Source organism: Anticarsia gemmatalis, chromosome 1 (genome assembly GCF_050436995.1).
Source record: "Anticarsia gemmatalis isolate Benzon Research Colony breed Stoneville strain chromosome 1, ilAntGemm2 primary, whole genome shotgun sequence".
NCBI classification, from domain to species: Eukaryota; Metazoa; Arthropoda; class Insecta; order Lepidoptera; family Erebidae; genus Anticarsia; species Anticarsia gemmatalis.
The window spans coordinates 1,573,120-1,588,036 of record NC_134745.1 but is presented as its reverse complement, the minus strand read 5'-3'; the positions used below and the strand labels follow the sequence as shown (position 1 = coordinate 1,588,036).

Sequence of the window (14,917 nt, the reverse complement as noted above, 5' to 3'; positions counted from 1 at the left end):
CTATGACCCCAAAAACGCTGTGGGTTAGTCTCTGAGTACCCCGATCCCCGAAGCCCGGAGTACCCCAATTTATTTTTGTCTTGATAAACGACTAAAAGTCAGTTTAGCGTAAAAGTACCGTCAGCAAATGCTATGTCAAATAAATTTTTGTTAGTTAATACTTAACTTTAAGAATTAGGAAAAGATTATAGTTAAGGAAAATATGGTTGGGGAAAAATTTTTTTCGCATTATAGTATGTATGAACTTGTAATAAAATCTCTTTGGCTTCAAGAATCACAAAATTAAATGAGTACACGGTTCATTAGGTTTCTTTCAGTGAGCTCGTGAGGTACCCAAATATTAATAATATATTTATTAATACCCAAATAGCTTTTTTGCGTAGAGAAAAGATTTTATTACAAGTTCATACATACTATAATGCGAAAAGACTTTTTCTCCGACCTAATATTATAACCAGAGAATATAATTTAGAGCCTCCTAGAACAATCTCAGGCTTTAATTACTATCACATTAGTCCCTTTTTCAATACAGAAAATCAAAATACGAACTCAAAATGGAACATCAACATCATCATCATTGCCTTAAAACGCAAATTGTCTTGTGCCTTATCGTAGGTTGCTTTATCAATCATTATCAGTTTTCCATTATTGCCAATCAACCATTTTCTATTTCATGTGACGGAAGACATGCGAGACAGATGCACATTCGCACAGATGATAATATGTAATTAAGGCCTGTCATTGCTCTAGGAGAGTACTCTGGATTGTATTCTCTGATTATAATATTTACCTTAGCCAAGCACGACTTAATAATCTTTTCCTAATCCTTAAAGTTAAGTATTAATTAATAAAAATGTATTTTACATATCATTTGCTGACGGTACTTTTACGCTAAACTGATTTTAAAGATTCGTTTATCAAGACAAAATAAATAGGGGTACTCCGGGACGGCGGCCTCGGGGATCGGGGTACTCAGGGACTAACCCAAAGCTGTAGTGTTCGAAATGTCTATTAAATAAAATGTCAATAAATCGCAAAATAATCCGTAAAAGTTGTTTCATTTAAATGTGTCGTATTCGCGTAAATAAAAGACAACAATAAAAGTAAAATAATGACGCCATTGACGATGCTGATGGATTCGGTAAAGAGCTGGATTTCGATCTGGATGATGAATAAATTGTGATATTATAATTTTTATTCATCGTCTAGATCGAAATCCAGCTTCTTAGCTTGATAATTTTTTATGCTTTGATACAGTTGTATCAACGTATGGAAAATCATCACAATAAAATTTCACATATTTTGTTTGTACGAGCAAATCTCAGGAACTACTGGTCCGATTTGAAAAATTATTTCAGTGTTAGATAGTTCATTTATCGAGGAAGGCTATAGGCTACATATCATTACGCTACTACTAATAGGAGCAGAGTAGCAATGAAAAATGTTATCTATACTAATATTACAAAACTGAAGAGTTTGTTTGTTTGTTTGAACGCGCTAATCTCAAGAACTACAGGTCCGATTTGAAAAAATCATTCAGTATAAGATAGCCCATTTATCGAGGAAGGCTGTAAGCTATATATCATCACGCTACAACTAGTAGAAGCAGAGTACCAGTAAAAAATGTTACTAAAACGGGGAAAATTATGACCCATTCTCTCTTATATGTCGCAAGCGAAGTTGCGTGGGTCCAGCTATGTATGAATATTTCTTAAAAAATATATTTTAATAATGTTTCATTGTTTTACTTATGATTTAGAAAATATATATATTAATTACCAAAATATAGCAATTGTAACATATTGGAACGTTTTTGCAAATTAAGTTAAAATCTACTTCCATACATTAAGCCTTTTTTCAAAAACGTTCCAAGTGCATTTTTTTCATAATTTGTATGAGAAATATGAATAAATTTTAGTGACAAGTATATTTAAAAATAGAGTTTATTTATTTTGTTGCAGTGATACATACTACTTAGCTGTACTCGCTACCAAAAAAAAGCGTACCACAAAATTACAAAAACGCGATTTACTCAGTTCGACCTGCGTGTGGATTGGAACGTTCTTTCATAACTACGTCCACTTATTTTCTTATGTTTTGTTTCAGGACTGTACGATGCGGATGGGCAAGATACAGCTGCGTCGCAGCAGTAGTCTACTGTCGTGGCGCTCTCTCAAAACTGAATATGTAAGTAATAATACTCACAATATTTAACTTAGAATACAGGAAGAGTTATACTGGAATCTTCATTATTTTTACTGTCATTTCCTCAGTAATAATACTCACAATATTTAACTTAGTTAGAATACACGAATACTGGATTTTCATTAGATTTATTACATTATCCTCTGCCATATAGAGACTTCCTAGGCAAACTCCAAATGGTTGTCCTGTTATTGAAAAACTATAGATATTAGCCAGCCAAATTACGCTTTGTTCGATCTGGTAATACAACTTGAGATTTGCACTAGCTTGCTCCAACAGAAGTTTACTCATATAAAAGAAATAAAAAATGTGCATCATTCAGTAAAATATACAATTGACTTATTTCTTGATTAAAAGATTCTCTAAATGTTAATTAAGATGTCTGTCTCAATTGGATTATGTAGTTACACTATATAATAGGCCGTTCTTATAAAAACTGCGTCGAATATACATCAGACAGGCAGATGATACACAGGTGTGTATGGTACAGGTGCTAGGACTATTATTAAATGATCATTACAAGATGTTACTACACGTGGTGCTATTTTTAGCGCTATTATTTTAGTCACTAGGCTATTTTGTAATAAGTATGAAACAACGAAAAATGAGTAAGGATCTCGGGAAAGGATTCGTAACTTATGAGGTGGAATTTTGGTAGTTAGTTTTGGTATATAAGTTGTCACTTTATCTATCGCATATGGTTAATTAAAAGCCATGAAACTGGCCTCAAGAATAATGAATTTTATAACAGTTTTAGAAACAAATCAATAATAAACATACAATTAACTATCTGTTTCATCACCCAAAATAAAATTATATTATTTAATCTTTTTAATCGTCTATTCAAGTTCAACAATAAATATTTCATTTTCACAAAAATCGCCGATCTGCCTAACAGTTTGTTGGTGACAGTAGCGCTCGATATAGTTTGTATGGGCAGCATCATAACATATTTTGGATAAATTATTGTTCGACTAAATAATCTACATAATACACAACGCCAGTAAGGACGCAAGTACCTTCTGTAAGATATAATCAGTATGAAAATAAGGTAATAAATATAACAAATATTGCATATCTAGCAAAACCTGAACAAAGTCGTTAATTTACAATTACGGCATTAAAAAACCAGAGTACGAGAAAAACAGCCTATATAATACCGATTTCAATCAACTTCGCACGCAAAAAATTGATTACCATAATTTAAGTTTGGACGTGAGAAAAGTTGTGGTAATATTGAAACTGCATTGTTCGTGAACTTTGCGCAAGTGGGGTCAAGGCGAGAGATACAGATGTTTGTTTTACCATTAACTTGTTCCACTTATGTTTACACCTGGCGGCCAGTGGTTTTATGGGTTTGCCGAGAAATTACAAAAGATATATCTATCTATATTATATTTTGAAGGCATTGACTGTTTTAGAGGTCTTTAAAGATTAACGCACTGGCGTAAGTCTTTAAAGACCTCTAAAAAAGTTTTACCATTTTGTATGAATTTGAGGGTTTAATTAGGCCACGAAGGGTAATATTTTGGTCTGGAACTTAAGGTTCAATGGTCTAGTAAATTGAAGACATTTCATCTGTTGTAATTAAAAAAATATAAAATTAAATACAATACCCACATCGCCCACGACTGTTCTGTCAGTACAGTAGTTGCAGTGTTTGAAAATAACTCATTGAAAAGTATTATAGACAAGTATTTGTATGTTTTTGCTACATAGAAATGACGTACGGAAATGATCCTAAGCCTCTCATGACTGCTCAATTATCTTCATAATAGATAACAACGAGAAAACAATGTTTGCTTTCTTTCAGGAAGTGCTTTACTATCGTTTTAACATTATCTTCATAAGTCATCAAAATGCACGAGAAGCCTAGTCCCCGTCCTACCAAATTCTTGTGTAACGTAATAACTACAAGAACTCTTTTTTAATCATCAGTAATAGAGCAGTATTTTGCTAAAACGCTCAAACTTTTTTCCATAACACAATGGGAAACTGTAATACAAAGACATGGGTGAGTGTTCCGAAAAAGATGTCAATAGAGTGAAGTGGAGGAGAAAGATTAGGAAGGCTCACCACACTATCATTTGGTACTTACTGATAGCATGGAAGAGAAAAGGAGAGTGCATTATTTTGAAAAGTCACGAGTATATTGCCTTGGGTGTGAACCCTCGACCACTTGCTTTAGACGTAAATGCTTACATCCATGGTTTCTTTGCTGCTCTTTCTTTGCTTCTCTTTCTTTTCTCTGAACATCCTTTGATATATTCCTTCTATACTCTTCAATCGTACCATTGACCTCAGCAGCCACTCCTTAACTCAAGTCGAAAATATCCGTTACGTTCACAATGCTATTACAACACAACATGCAAATTAGAAACATGAACACTATGTATGTAAAAACTAGAAAAACTTGTACATTAATTCATTCGTATGTAACGTATATGTGTGTTATGACAGACGGATTCGCATTTGTGCATATTTATCGATGTATGGCTATATAGCTTGAGTTTTTTTTTGTATGACAAACAGTTGCTTTCCAGTCCTGCAATAAGTTAACTTTAGTAAAGGAAACCCTTCTTTAGTTTGGTTGTCTAAATATGACTTGAACATTGCTCCTTGTTTTCGTTAGATTGATTATTGAGTAAGATTGTGACTGTAATCTTTGCATGCTAACACGGGTTCACCTTAAGAGAGTTAAGACAAGTTGAAATAAACCTCAGCATTTATAATATTGTAAGACATAAGAGGTACGTTCGAAATAGCCAGCAATATTATAAGCCTCTGCTCTTTTAATTCGATAATATGTTTAATTTTGAACGATAATTGCTTCATGTTTCATTATAGTTTTTGCTGTCAGTTTCCAACTTAATAATTCCGTGTGGGCACCAGACGACAAAAAGAAAATAATAAAGACACGACACCCAGAGAAACCGTTAATTAAAGATAAATATTTGGCATATAACGAGCAAAAGTCTTAGTTTTTTTATCAACGCCTTGATTTATATTAGGCATTTGATCAGAAAGCGTTGCGGATTTATTAAATGTTCATCTTTTACTGCGCACTACAACGCGACGCTGAAAACAAAGAATGTAGTTTTCATTACTTTTCTTCAGTATTAGGAAGATAACATACTTCTGAAGCGGGCCGGAGGATTTTTCATGAAGAATATAATTGTATATCCGGCAGCTAAATCAACCATAATGTGAAACAAAAAATCTTTCATCTTATTTTCACTTATCTCTAAATTAGTTGACTTCACGAGTAACCATGGCAGTGTCTATACTAGCTAATGAGAAAGCGTACCTCATTTCAATGAAAAATATCTTTTATATTTAACTTTTCATTGATGAATCCTAACCTACTAATATTAATATATATAAATTTTCACTCCAAGACGGTGGTTTTAAGCAAACGGCATCAGAATCTCCGCATTTTCAGTAACAATGTGTAGTCACTCTAACATTTCATGTCGGAGTATGTTCAGTAATATTTGAGAGGAACCGCGACAGCCACCTGATACCGTTATGATTGCTCACTCTCAGACAAGCGCAGAACACTGGACGATAGTGAAACCTGATTTATCTAAGAAAATGCCAAATTGCACTCATTAACACAATCGCTGTACAAGCTTTCGATTCTCTAGAGATTTTAGTAAATCAAAAAAAAAGATATATACGGAGACACTAAGACGTAAATATTGATGAAATATCACAAGTTTAGAAAACTATAAATACTTTACAGCTTCGTTTAACGATTTATTATAGATGTACATAAAATATGGTTAGTATTGTCCAACATCAATTATAGCAATATTTTATGGCCGTGAGACACTTTTACTACTTGTTAGGGTTGCCTTTTTTTCAAGTGGAAAATCTTCTATATATACTATATCCAGAGTCAGCTTACGGTAGAATTTTACTAACTGTAATCACCCTCGGCTTTAACCATCACCACTCTTCATAAAAACTCTACCTAGAGTCTTCCTCTACCACGTGCCTTTCCTCACTCTTCAGTAAACTAAGATCCTTTTGACACCTCAACTATATTTCCAAAATATTGTAAACCCATTTTTGAGTTTAAATTCGTCGGAACCTATTAAATAAGCATAAAAAGTTAAATACCGATGAATGAAATTCATAAAGTCAATAAAACGCCATGAAGTTGTTCGCGATCAAAAGTGATAGTAAGTGAAAATGATTGCATTTCTCAAATTAACATGTTGCATGTTAGCGCGATGTGAGATGACACGACTCGTGAAATGTTAGCAACTTTGTTATAATGCTGCTAAGTGATTATAATAGACGACTAACGCTCGTTGCCTGTAGAACTCAACGACAGTGGGGGCTTTGGGACTTGAAGTTGCTGCTTGATGCAGATATTATGTGCAAGTTATGTTAAAAAGAGTGGCCAGGAGTTTCTTCCTAGTTCTTCTCATTGGCCCTACCTTCCGAACTGGCGGTAAATTCACTCTCTGTATCATACCTGACCATAAGTGTCAGTATTTGACCTATATGAATAAATGATTTGATGTTGATTTTGTTAAATCGTTGCGTCTAGCGCAACGAATGACCGAGAGGATTGGAAACCCAGGGAAAAGGCTTTCACTCAGAAGTAGGGCACGGAAATAAGCTAAATATATGAAAATATGTAAGTTTGGCTTAAGCCCCTTAGTACCAACGGCCAGTTTCTTCATAAATATCTAAAGTAAAAGCTAAAGCCATTGACATTTATTTTAATTTGTAGAAGAAACTAATTTGGCTATTACTTTTACGTTACACTTATCAAAGTATAGGACTTTTTATAAGAAAACTGTCCATAAGCAGTGAACAACCATAGTAAATAAATTTTCTGGTGCCCATACAGTACCTATTCGAGTGGAAGACGCAAGAAAAGCATCTGAAGAATTAGTTGAGCTCACCACTAAACTAAAGAGAAATGGTATGTTAGAATCACATGACTATTATACTGATGTTTATGTATCACATCTAGTACACACATATTATTATCTCTACAGTTACACGGACTCGTATTAACACAGAACTCATCATTTAACTGGATCAAACCGTAATGGCAGTGAAATCCAAATGCCGTTAGTTACTCCTTTATTTTTATCAAATATATTACTTTATGAAAACATTTTGAGATAACTACATAACCGTAACAGAGAAAGTAATTGTACGATAAATTAATATTTAATAAGATATATTTTTTTTAAAGCGTGACTTTTTTCTTAGACTCTCCGTTAATCTCCGTTAATTGGTGTACGGTAATGATATTATAATATATATTTTTTAACCCGTCGTCCTACTACTGGGCAAGGGTCTTCTCCCGAACGTGGGAGGGGTTAGGCCTTGAGTCCACTACGTTTGATAAGTGCGGGAGTTAGCATCAAAAACCACAATATTAAATATTAATAAATTATTAGACAATATTTAAAAAAAAATGGGAGGCGGCGATATAATTGGTGACGTAGCATAGCATATATTTTGTTTTGAAAGCGGCAAAATCATGTACTAAATAGGTATTGGTAATGTAGAAGTGTAACTACAGTATATTTTGAACGGGGAACGAATTAATGAGGCTAACATATCGACATACAAAATCACGGTTTTTCAAAACTCCCGTTATAAGTGAAATGTAACATTATTACAAGCTCTAATAAAGCTGTTTGGTATCCACATTGACGCGTCGAATGACGTCACAGAGTTGCACCGCACCGGTCAGGTTTTTGTTCTGCGTCACAATGATTCGCTTACAGGAATTGAAGGTTCAACTGAGGTTGATTTTCAGACTTCATCGGTTCGTTTAGAGCCATGAAAGTAGCGTTGAAGATTACGAAAATATTCTAATATTTATGAGTTGGCGCTAGCACATAAAATGTATTGAGGAAAAGCCGTAGTCTATTTATTAATATGTGGAAAGACACTATGTCAATGGTATTCAAAGGGGAGCACCACACACGCAGATGATAATAAAACATCGATATATAGTTGGAAAGGGTCCTTCTACCAACATTTTCTCAAAGATCAAGAATGCTTGCATCGGGAGGAATACGTCCATTCTTGTTACTCAGTAAGTCCAATGGAATGTCTTTCATTTCCTGCATAATCGATGCAGACAAATTGTCCGTAACGAATTTATAACTTGTACGTATACTTATTTTGCATCAAATAAATCACTTCTTTCACCGCGGCTTTTATGACCTTAGAGTTCAAACTTGTCTTATTTGTTCCCGGTATCAATTACAGTACACCACGGAGGTTTAATGACTGGATGGACAAAAAACTTGACTGGCGCGGTCGCTGACACCTCACCGAATACGAGTGGAACCATTCGCTAAATCGAGCGTTTAATTAAAAATCGATTGTGACTCGATTGTTTGTCGTCCGATTTTTTTCGCCTAGTTTGTTCTAGGCTCTGTTTAAAGACTTTATTTTTACCACTAACTGTGTTACCAGGAAAACCGGTGATAGAAATCTCTAAATAGATTTTTGAGTATCGCACTTTTGTTTCGTTTTTGTTTGATCTTTACATAGACTGAACTGTGATTTTGACGCACGAAAACTACTCACTCGGGGCAAGAAAAGACAAATTCTTTATAGACATAGTTTTTGTGGAGATTTGGAAGCAGTTTTGTAAATATTCTTAAGTCTTTCTTGACGGTTAGTGTCTGGTTCACAAGTTCAAACCTTTTTGTTAAGTTATGGTAAAATAATAATCTGCTCAATTTGATTTCAATAATTCTAAAATTCGGATTTCATCCTCGTTTATTTGAAGTTACTTCTTATTCTTTCAAATTAGTTACAAAGTAGTCAACTAAATAATTTACGACAATCTCAACCAATCCTTTGAAAAAACTTTTTTTTCTTTCTGACGATAGACCAAATTATCACAAAGGAAATATACTTAAACCAGAGCACATTGTACTTCGTTATTTATAGAAAAATAAAGACTTATTTTAGCCTCAGATAAGTCTCCTCAAATCACAATCATGTGATTTTTATCGTCTCCTATATTTTCATTTAAAGATGGTCAAAACAACTTCTGTTCCGGTTCTTCGGCAAATATATTACAGCAGTCATATTGACAAATATTATCGCTTATCTTATGAAGATTGACAGCAGTGGAAAATTTTAATGATGTTGGATTTTCTCGGTTTATGTTGTGCAAATATATGTAAATAAAATTTCCCCATCGTGAAATAGAGATTAGAATAGAGGAAATGCGTTTTACGAAGGCATAAAGGACGTTAGTGACAATAAACTTATCTTTATTATATTTATATAGCAAGATAGGTATCATAAAACTGTTTTCTTTCAGCTACGTAGGTATGTATTTTAAGAATTTACGTATATACGTAAAATCACGCCTTTTTCCCATAGGGGTAGGCAGAAAAAAGAGGGCCACAGATCATATCGGTGATGTCTTGACAAAAGTTCAGGTGCTTAGTACTCGTAACTGGGGGTCCTGTATGACAAGATGTATGAGTGTAAACGAAGGAAAGGAAGTTTGGCAGAATCGTACCAATTGGCGTTCCTGGTCTCTGCCTTTTAAGAATTGAGACATAAATATGGATCTATTCCTTTTTTGTATCGTGACATGTTTCGACTCATCGATTTCTTATATAATTTAGATAAAGCAATAAAAAAAGTGGGTCTCGCAAAGTACAACAATTGGATCTATCATAGCAAAGCGTAAGATGATATTTCAGACGGGCTTTTCTGTCGATATTCACATTTATAGAGGTTGTTGGCATTTAATAATTTTCAGCCAGCTGTTACAAAATACAGACAATGCTTTACGTGAAATACATTGTCCTAGATTCAGCACCGCAATATTCAGTGCTATCAGTATGGTGCCTCAATTTCAAATAGTATTCTAGATTCCTCTATTGTTTTATTGGTAAATGTTTATGTCATATTATTTTGCATTGCGTTCAATCATTTCGCGGTAGTGCAATGTCAAGTTGCGTCATTAGATTTAACCTTACTTTTAAATTTACCGTTCAATATAATTACGTTGTGTTTTTTGCCGCTGCCTCGTGGACTAAATATTTTTAAACAGCATTAGAAAATTAGTTTGGTACTACAGTCAACGCTGTTGATAGTAATGGCAATTTAAATACCAATAAAAAGGTCGTAAGCGAGGCGACAATCAATTGTGTTACATGTGACACATTGTACTTACTGTCCTTCTTCAATCGTGAACAATGATCGTAAATTTCACGAGACAAGGACTCAAACAAAACCTCGACTGACTTCACATAGTACTACTTTAATTTAATTGAAATCTATTAATAATAATTCATCTGATATATTCATCGTTTGTCTAAATTACGCCTTTTCAATAAAACCACTATGATTCATTGTCAATTCAAGTGTTATTATACCTGTCTCCTTCACATGTTTTATGTTAATCGTACTCGCTCGCTCTACGATAATTGTTATCATTTTAACACGCTTTTGTTTCAACTCGGACACCTCCATTGTTATTGTTCATGAGTATAGTTAGCGTGTTCATCTCGGCTACCATGTGAATGAACATTATATTCTTCCGAAAGAAATGGGGCTTCAGAACCGGACGTGTTCTAAGAGTTTTGTTTTCTAGTCGTGGGATTCCGGTGATTCGAAATCCACCTGGAGCCATAAAAAAAGGTTGGGTGCGCGTGAGGTCGCTACAGAAAACATTCTGGGGGGCAGCTCGCGCTGAGGCTGTGCGCCCGAGCGAGAGGCACGATGCGAGCCTACTCGATTCATTCTCGATTTCTTGCCAGTGCCGCGCGAACCGCCGACATTATCGCCTGTCGCGTTCCGTTCTCATCGTACACAAGTTTTTTAATTCTTTTCGAAGTGTGATTTGAAAAGTCGGTAACAATAAAAGTAAACGAATTGTTTTATTATTTTCGAATAACGAATTGGATGGTGTTGTGAACAAGTGTATCGATTGTTGTAAACAGCTACCTGACCGACGCGTGGCGGAACATAAAAACAAACTCTCGTCTCGCGTTTCGAATGGTCCCCGGCAATAATTAGTTTGGTAAAAGTGAGTGTGTGTGCTGTGGACGCTTGATGGTTCAATTACAACTGTTTTATTAAGCTTTCGTATGTACAACCATTTCGCTTAAGCGGCTCTTACTTCGGATCACACATGTTGAAGTTGGTTAGTGTCTTGCATGATTCATTCATCAAATACAACTTATAGTAAATCGTTATTATCTGTAACGGCATGCTTTATTTGAATTGATTTAGATCTAGGCTAAACCTCGTTGTAATGTTTATAATATGAGCATTGATCAGGTTATACACATACATCGTGTTTATCAATTAGACTGATTTGATTGTAACTGAAAATGATTTCATCTTATCTTGGTTATCTCGTGACGTTACAGATAGTAAGACATAATTGCTTAATACTCAATGTGGACAATTTACTACATTCATGTATTGTTTTGTAATTGTATCTAACAGCTTGCTTTCTTATAAAACAACATACTGTATCACTGGTGCATTTAGTTAATGTTTTGACAGTTCTTCATTCTTTAGGTTGGTTATGAATAACATTAAATTTTTGGATATTGTATAAACGATTCGGCGAATCGGACTCAAATTATATTTCACGTTTCTTGAAATTTCTACAGTCTAAGATTTAATCAATTCGTCACAGTCTGCACCTATACTCCAACTGATACCATTACGCTTATCTATAAGTATGTTTATATAAGCTTGGCTGGACTTATTGTCTTGAACATGTAAGTGCTAATTAATGTCTAGGTGTACTTACAACAGGTTTATGTTATAATAAACAATAGCGACTTTATACTTCAGCTTGTTTGTTTACTCGCGTATAATGAATGATGTTTTTACCTCAAACAACGTAAAGGGCATCTGCTGACCTATACTCATGCCAGTTTTTATACAACTCATTAAAATCGACTCGTAAACTTGAACTTTTGTAAAACTTCCACATCGGCTTCCGGATGTTTTGGGTTGGGCTGACAATTATCATAATTTTTATTTGTTTTTAAAGCAATTTGAATACAATGTCACACAAATTATATAAAACCTGTCTCAAGCTCGAATTATGCAACATCATTAAAGATTTCCAATAGCTATGTTTGTCTTAACTCTCGCAAATGAGGGGTTTTGCCCGAGGCTTTGTTTTCTCTGTTATTTGCAGAAACTTTGTTCGACGACTTTGTATATTTACACTTAACTTTGCCCGTCAGCTTTCTACACATGCCATTTAACTACGTAACTTCAAAGTGTCTTTTTAAGTTACGTCAGACACGTCATAAAAAATATAGCAGTTGCAGAAATCATTTCATATCCAAGATCATTCATAGCTTTAGAGAAACTAGCGTCTACGACGTGATACACATTATGTCCGATGTCTATCTAAATGTATGTTCTGTTCAGCAGTAAAACGTATTTTCTGCATAAAATAACAAGCAATTTATAATAATATCAGTAGCAGTTTTTCACCGACTACGTTTTTTCTGTTCAGTCTGGCTGGACGTTTGTTCCAGTCACCTATTTCTTCGTATATTTTTAGCGTTGCGTGCAGACTGTCACTCACTAATAAGCGAACGTATCGCTACATTAATTATCGTGTTCCTAGCGTCGCTTTTCTCTCTTTCAAGTAATATTTCATTCGACTCAATTACATCTAAAGACAATGATGGATTTTCGTTTTCGTAAATATTTGCTTCGGTATCAGCTTTCTCGGTTTCTTCCACATGAGTACCGGTGTGTTGTTTCGTTTTTATATCATCGTAGTCCGATACGGTATATGATACTTAAGTATCGTTATTATGATCGCGATTTTCAGCCATTAGTTTTCTGTTGACGGCTAGATCTATATGTAGATTGTTTGTTTTCTTTTCGCTAGAAGAGATCGTTTGATCTATTTTTGGTTGAACCCACGTGGTGTATATTTAGTATACTGTTGTATAATCATGTGCTTCGTCGTAAGTTGATTTATATTTTTAGACAGACGTACTTTGACTTATGTTTTTAGAAGATCTTTGTGGCTTTGTTTCTCACGTTATTGATGACTAAGCTACACTTTAGATGTAGCTCTTTGACCACTGTGTACAGTAATTTGAGGAAACTCGGTTCTAACTTTTCCTAATTCCTATAGTTTTATCCATTTTATAGTAAACAAAGAGTGAATTTTTTAAGTGCAACTTACTCAACGTGACTGCATATAGTGCATTGAGATTTTATGTGACTGTCATGAGCCTCATAAGTATCTAGTTAAGTTTGACGTGGGCAATCACGAAGTAGTTATCTAGTATATTACAATTCTTTATTCTTTATTCATTGTCTGTTTTGTTCGTAAAGTTGTATGCATAAAGGACTATACAAATTGAGAATTGTCGAGAAAAATGTCTCGTTATATGTGCATTCCATTTGATGGTCCCTTGCAGTGTCATTGATATAAGAAATTTAAAATTATGCACTTCGATCAGTTTTTTCGTTTTATGGAAAACGAAGCCGTATTGTTGAAAGCCTGTGATATTCTATGGGTAGCCTATATCCACTTAACGTTTAATGTCTGTAAGATAATTTACAGATTTTGTTCTTCTCCTAGTTTATTAAGTTAACAAAAACCTTGGTTTCTACAACCATTTCAGTATGATATCTTGTATATCTTAGTATCACATGCATTCTGTAAACATTTACCGTTCAGTCAGCGGCGAGAATTAAGGTTTAAGTTAAAATTTGAATCACGTATGGGGTAGGTATGTAAAGTCGTAAAAATGTTATGTCTCTAGATGGGTACTCCTTAGCTTCTTCAAATACATTATGTATTAGGAAGTAGAGGCTTTATTACACCTTACTTGACCTTGTGTGCTCTTCCATAAAAACGTTGTTTAACGAGATGCTACATCTAGCTAGTTTAGCAGAAGTCATTTCATGTCTGAAACCATTGAGAAATCAAGGTACAAGCACCATTTGATTATTATTATCTTGAGGTTTTGCTCAAAAATGTTCAGATCATCGGCATCATGGATTGTAGAGCCGTTTTCAGGCATAGGTTCTTTAAATTATACATCAGTACCTAATTTCTGTTTTCTGCTAGCATCATTTAGAACAGTCTTCTATAATACTGTGGTCTACGCTGCCCAAGTGCGAGATCTTAGATTAAGCAAACAATTTAAAGACTTACATAAACTGTAATAGAAATCTTTAATTACGATTTACGAGTGTAATGTAATGCCTGCTTCCTCCACCAACATTGTAACATAAAGTATACAAAACAAACAAGTAACCGTAGCTAATTCATATAAATTGTGAATTATATATAATCTACGTCACGTTTTATTCTCGGAGCGAGAGAAAACACAAGTGTTTCTATTATACCTACCGATTTAATTGGTTGCTATTTCATTAGTTAGAACGGTAAGGTTTGTGATTTTCATATAGAATATTTCAACTGTTTGTACGTTTCGTAAAGGTTTGCCGCCCTCGTGACGTCACGTGCCGTTGTATACTGTATAACTGCGGAAGCAATGGGTATTGGTGTCATCGGCAAACTATTTGTGGGCGAGATATTGGTGACAAATATATGAGATTTTGGTTGAGTATCAACACGTGATATCTCACAGACATGTTCTTTACTTCCTGTTTTTATTGTTGAGACGAAGAAACTAAAATAAACCAACATATTTTTACCCCTCGTAAGTTTTAGTTAGAGTTTGACACT

The 14,917-nt window shown here is 34.3% G+C and overlaps 1 protein-coding gene across 5 annotated transcripts in view; it reads left to right on the top strand.

The window, feature by feature from the left end:
- Window positions 1–14,917, top strand: part of LOC142987199 (rho GTPase-activating protein conundrum-like) — a 117,254-nt gene that overhangs the window by 29,202 nt on the left and 73,135 nt on the right. For 3 of the 5 annotated variants that reach the window (XM_076135798.1, XM_076135807.1, XM_076135816.1), the window contains exon 2: window positions 2,107–2,187. In XM_076135798.1, the coding sequence (XP_075991913.1) occupies window positions 2,107–2,187 (81 nt within the window). Of the gene's footprint in view, window positions 1–2,106; window positions 2,188–10,964; window positions 11,369–14,917 lie in introns of those variants that run through there. The other 2 variants (XM_076135835.1, XM_076135826.1) reach the window with 2 other exon arrangements.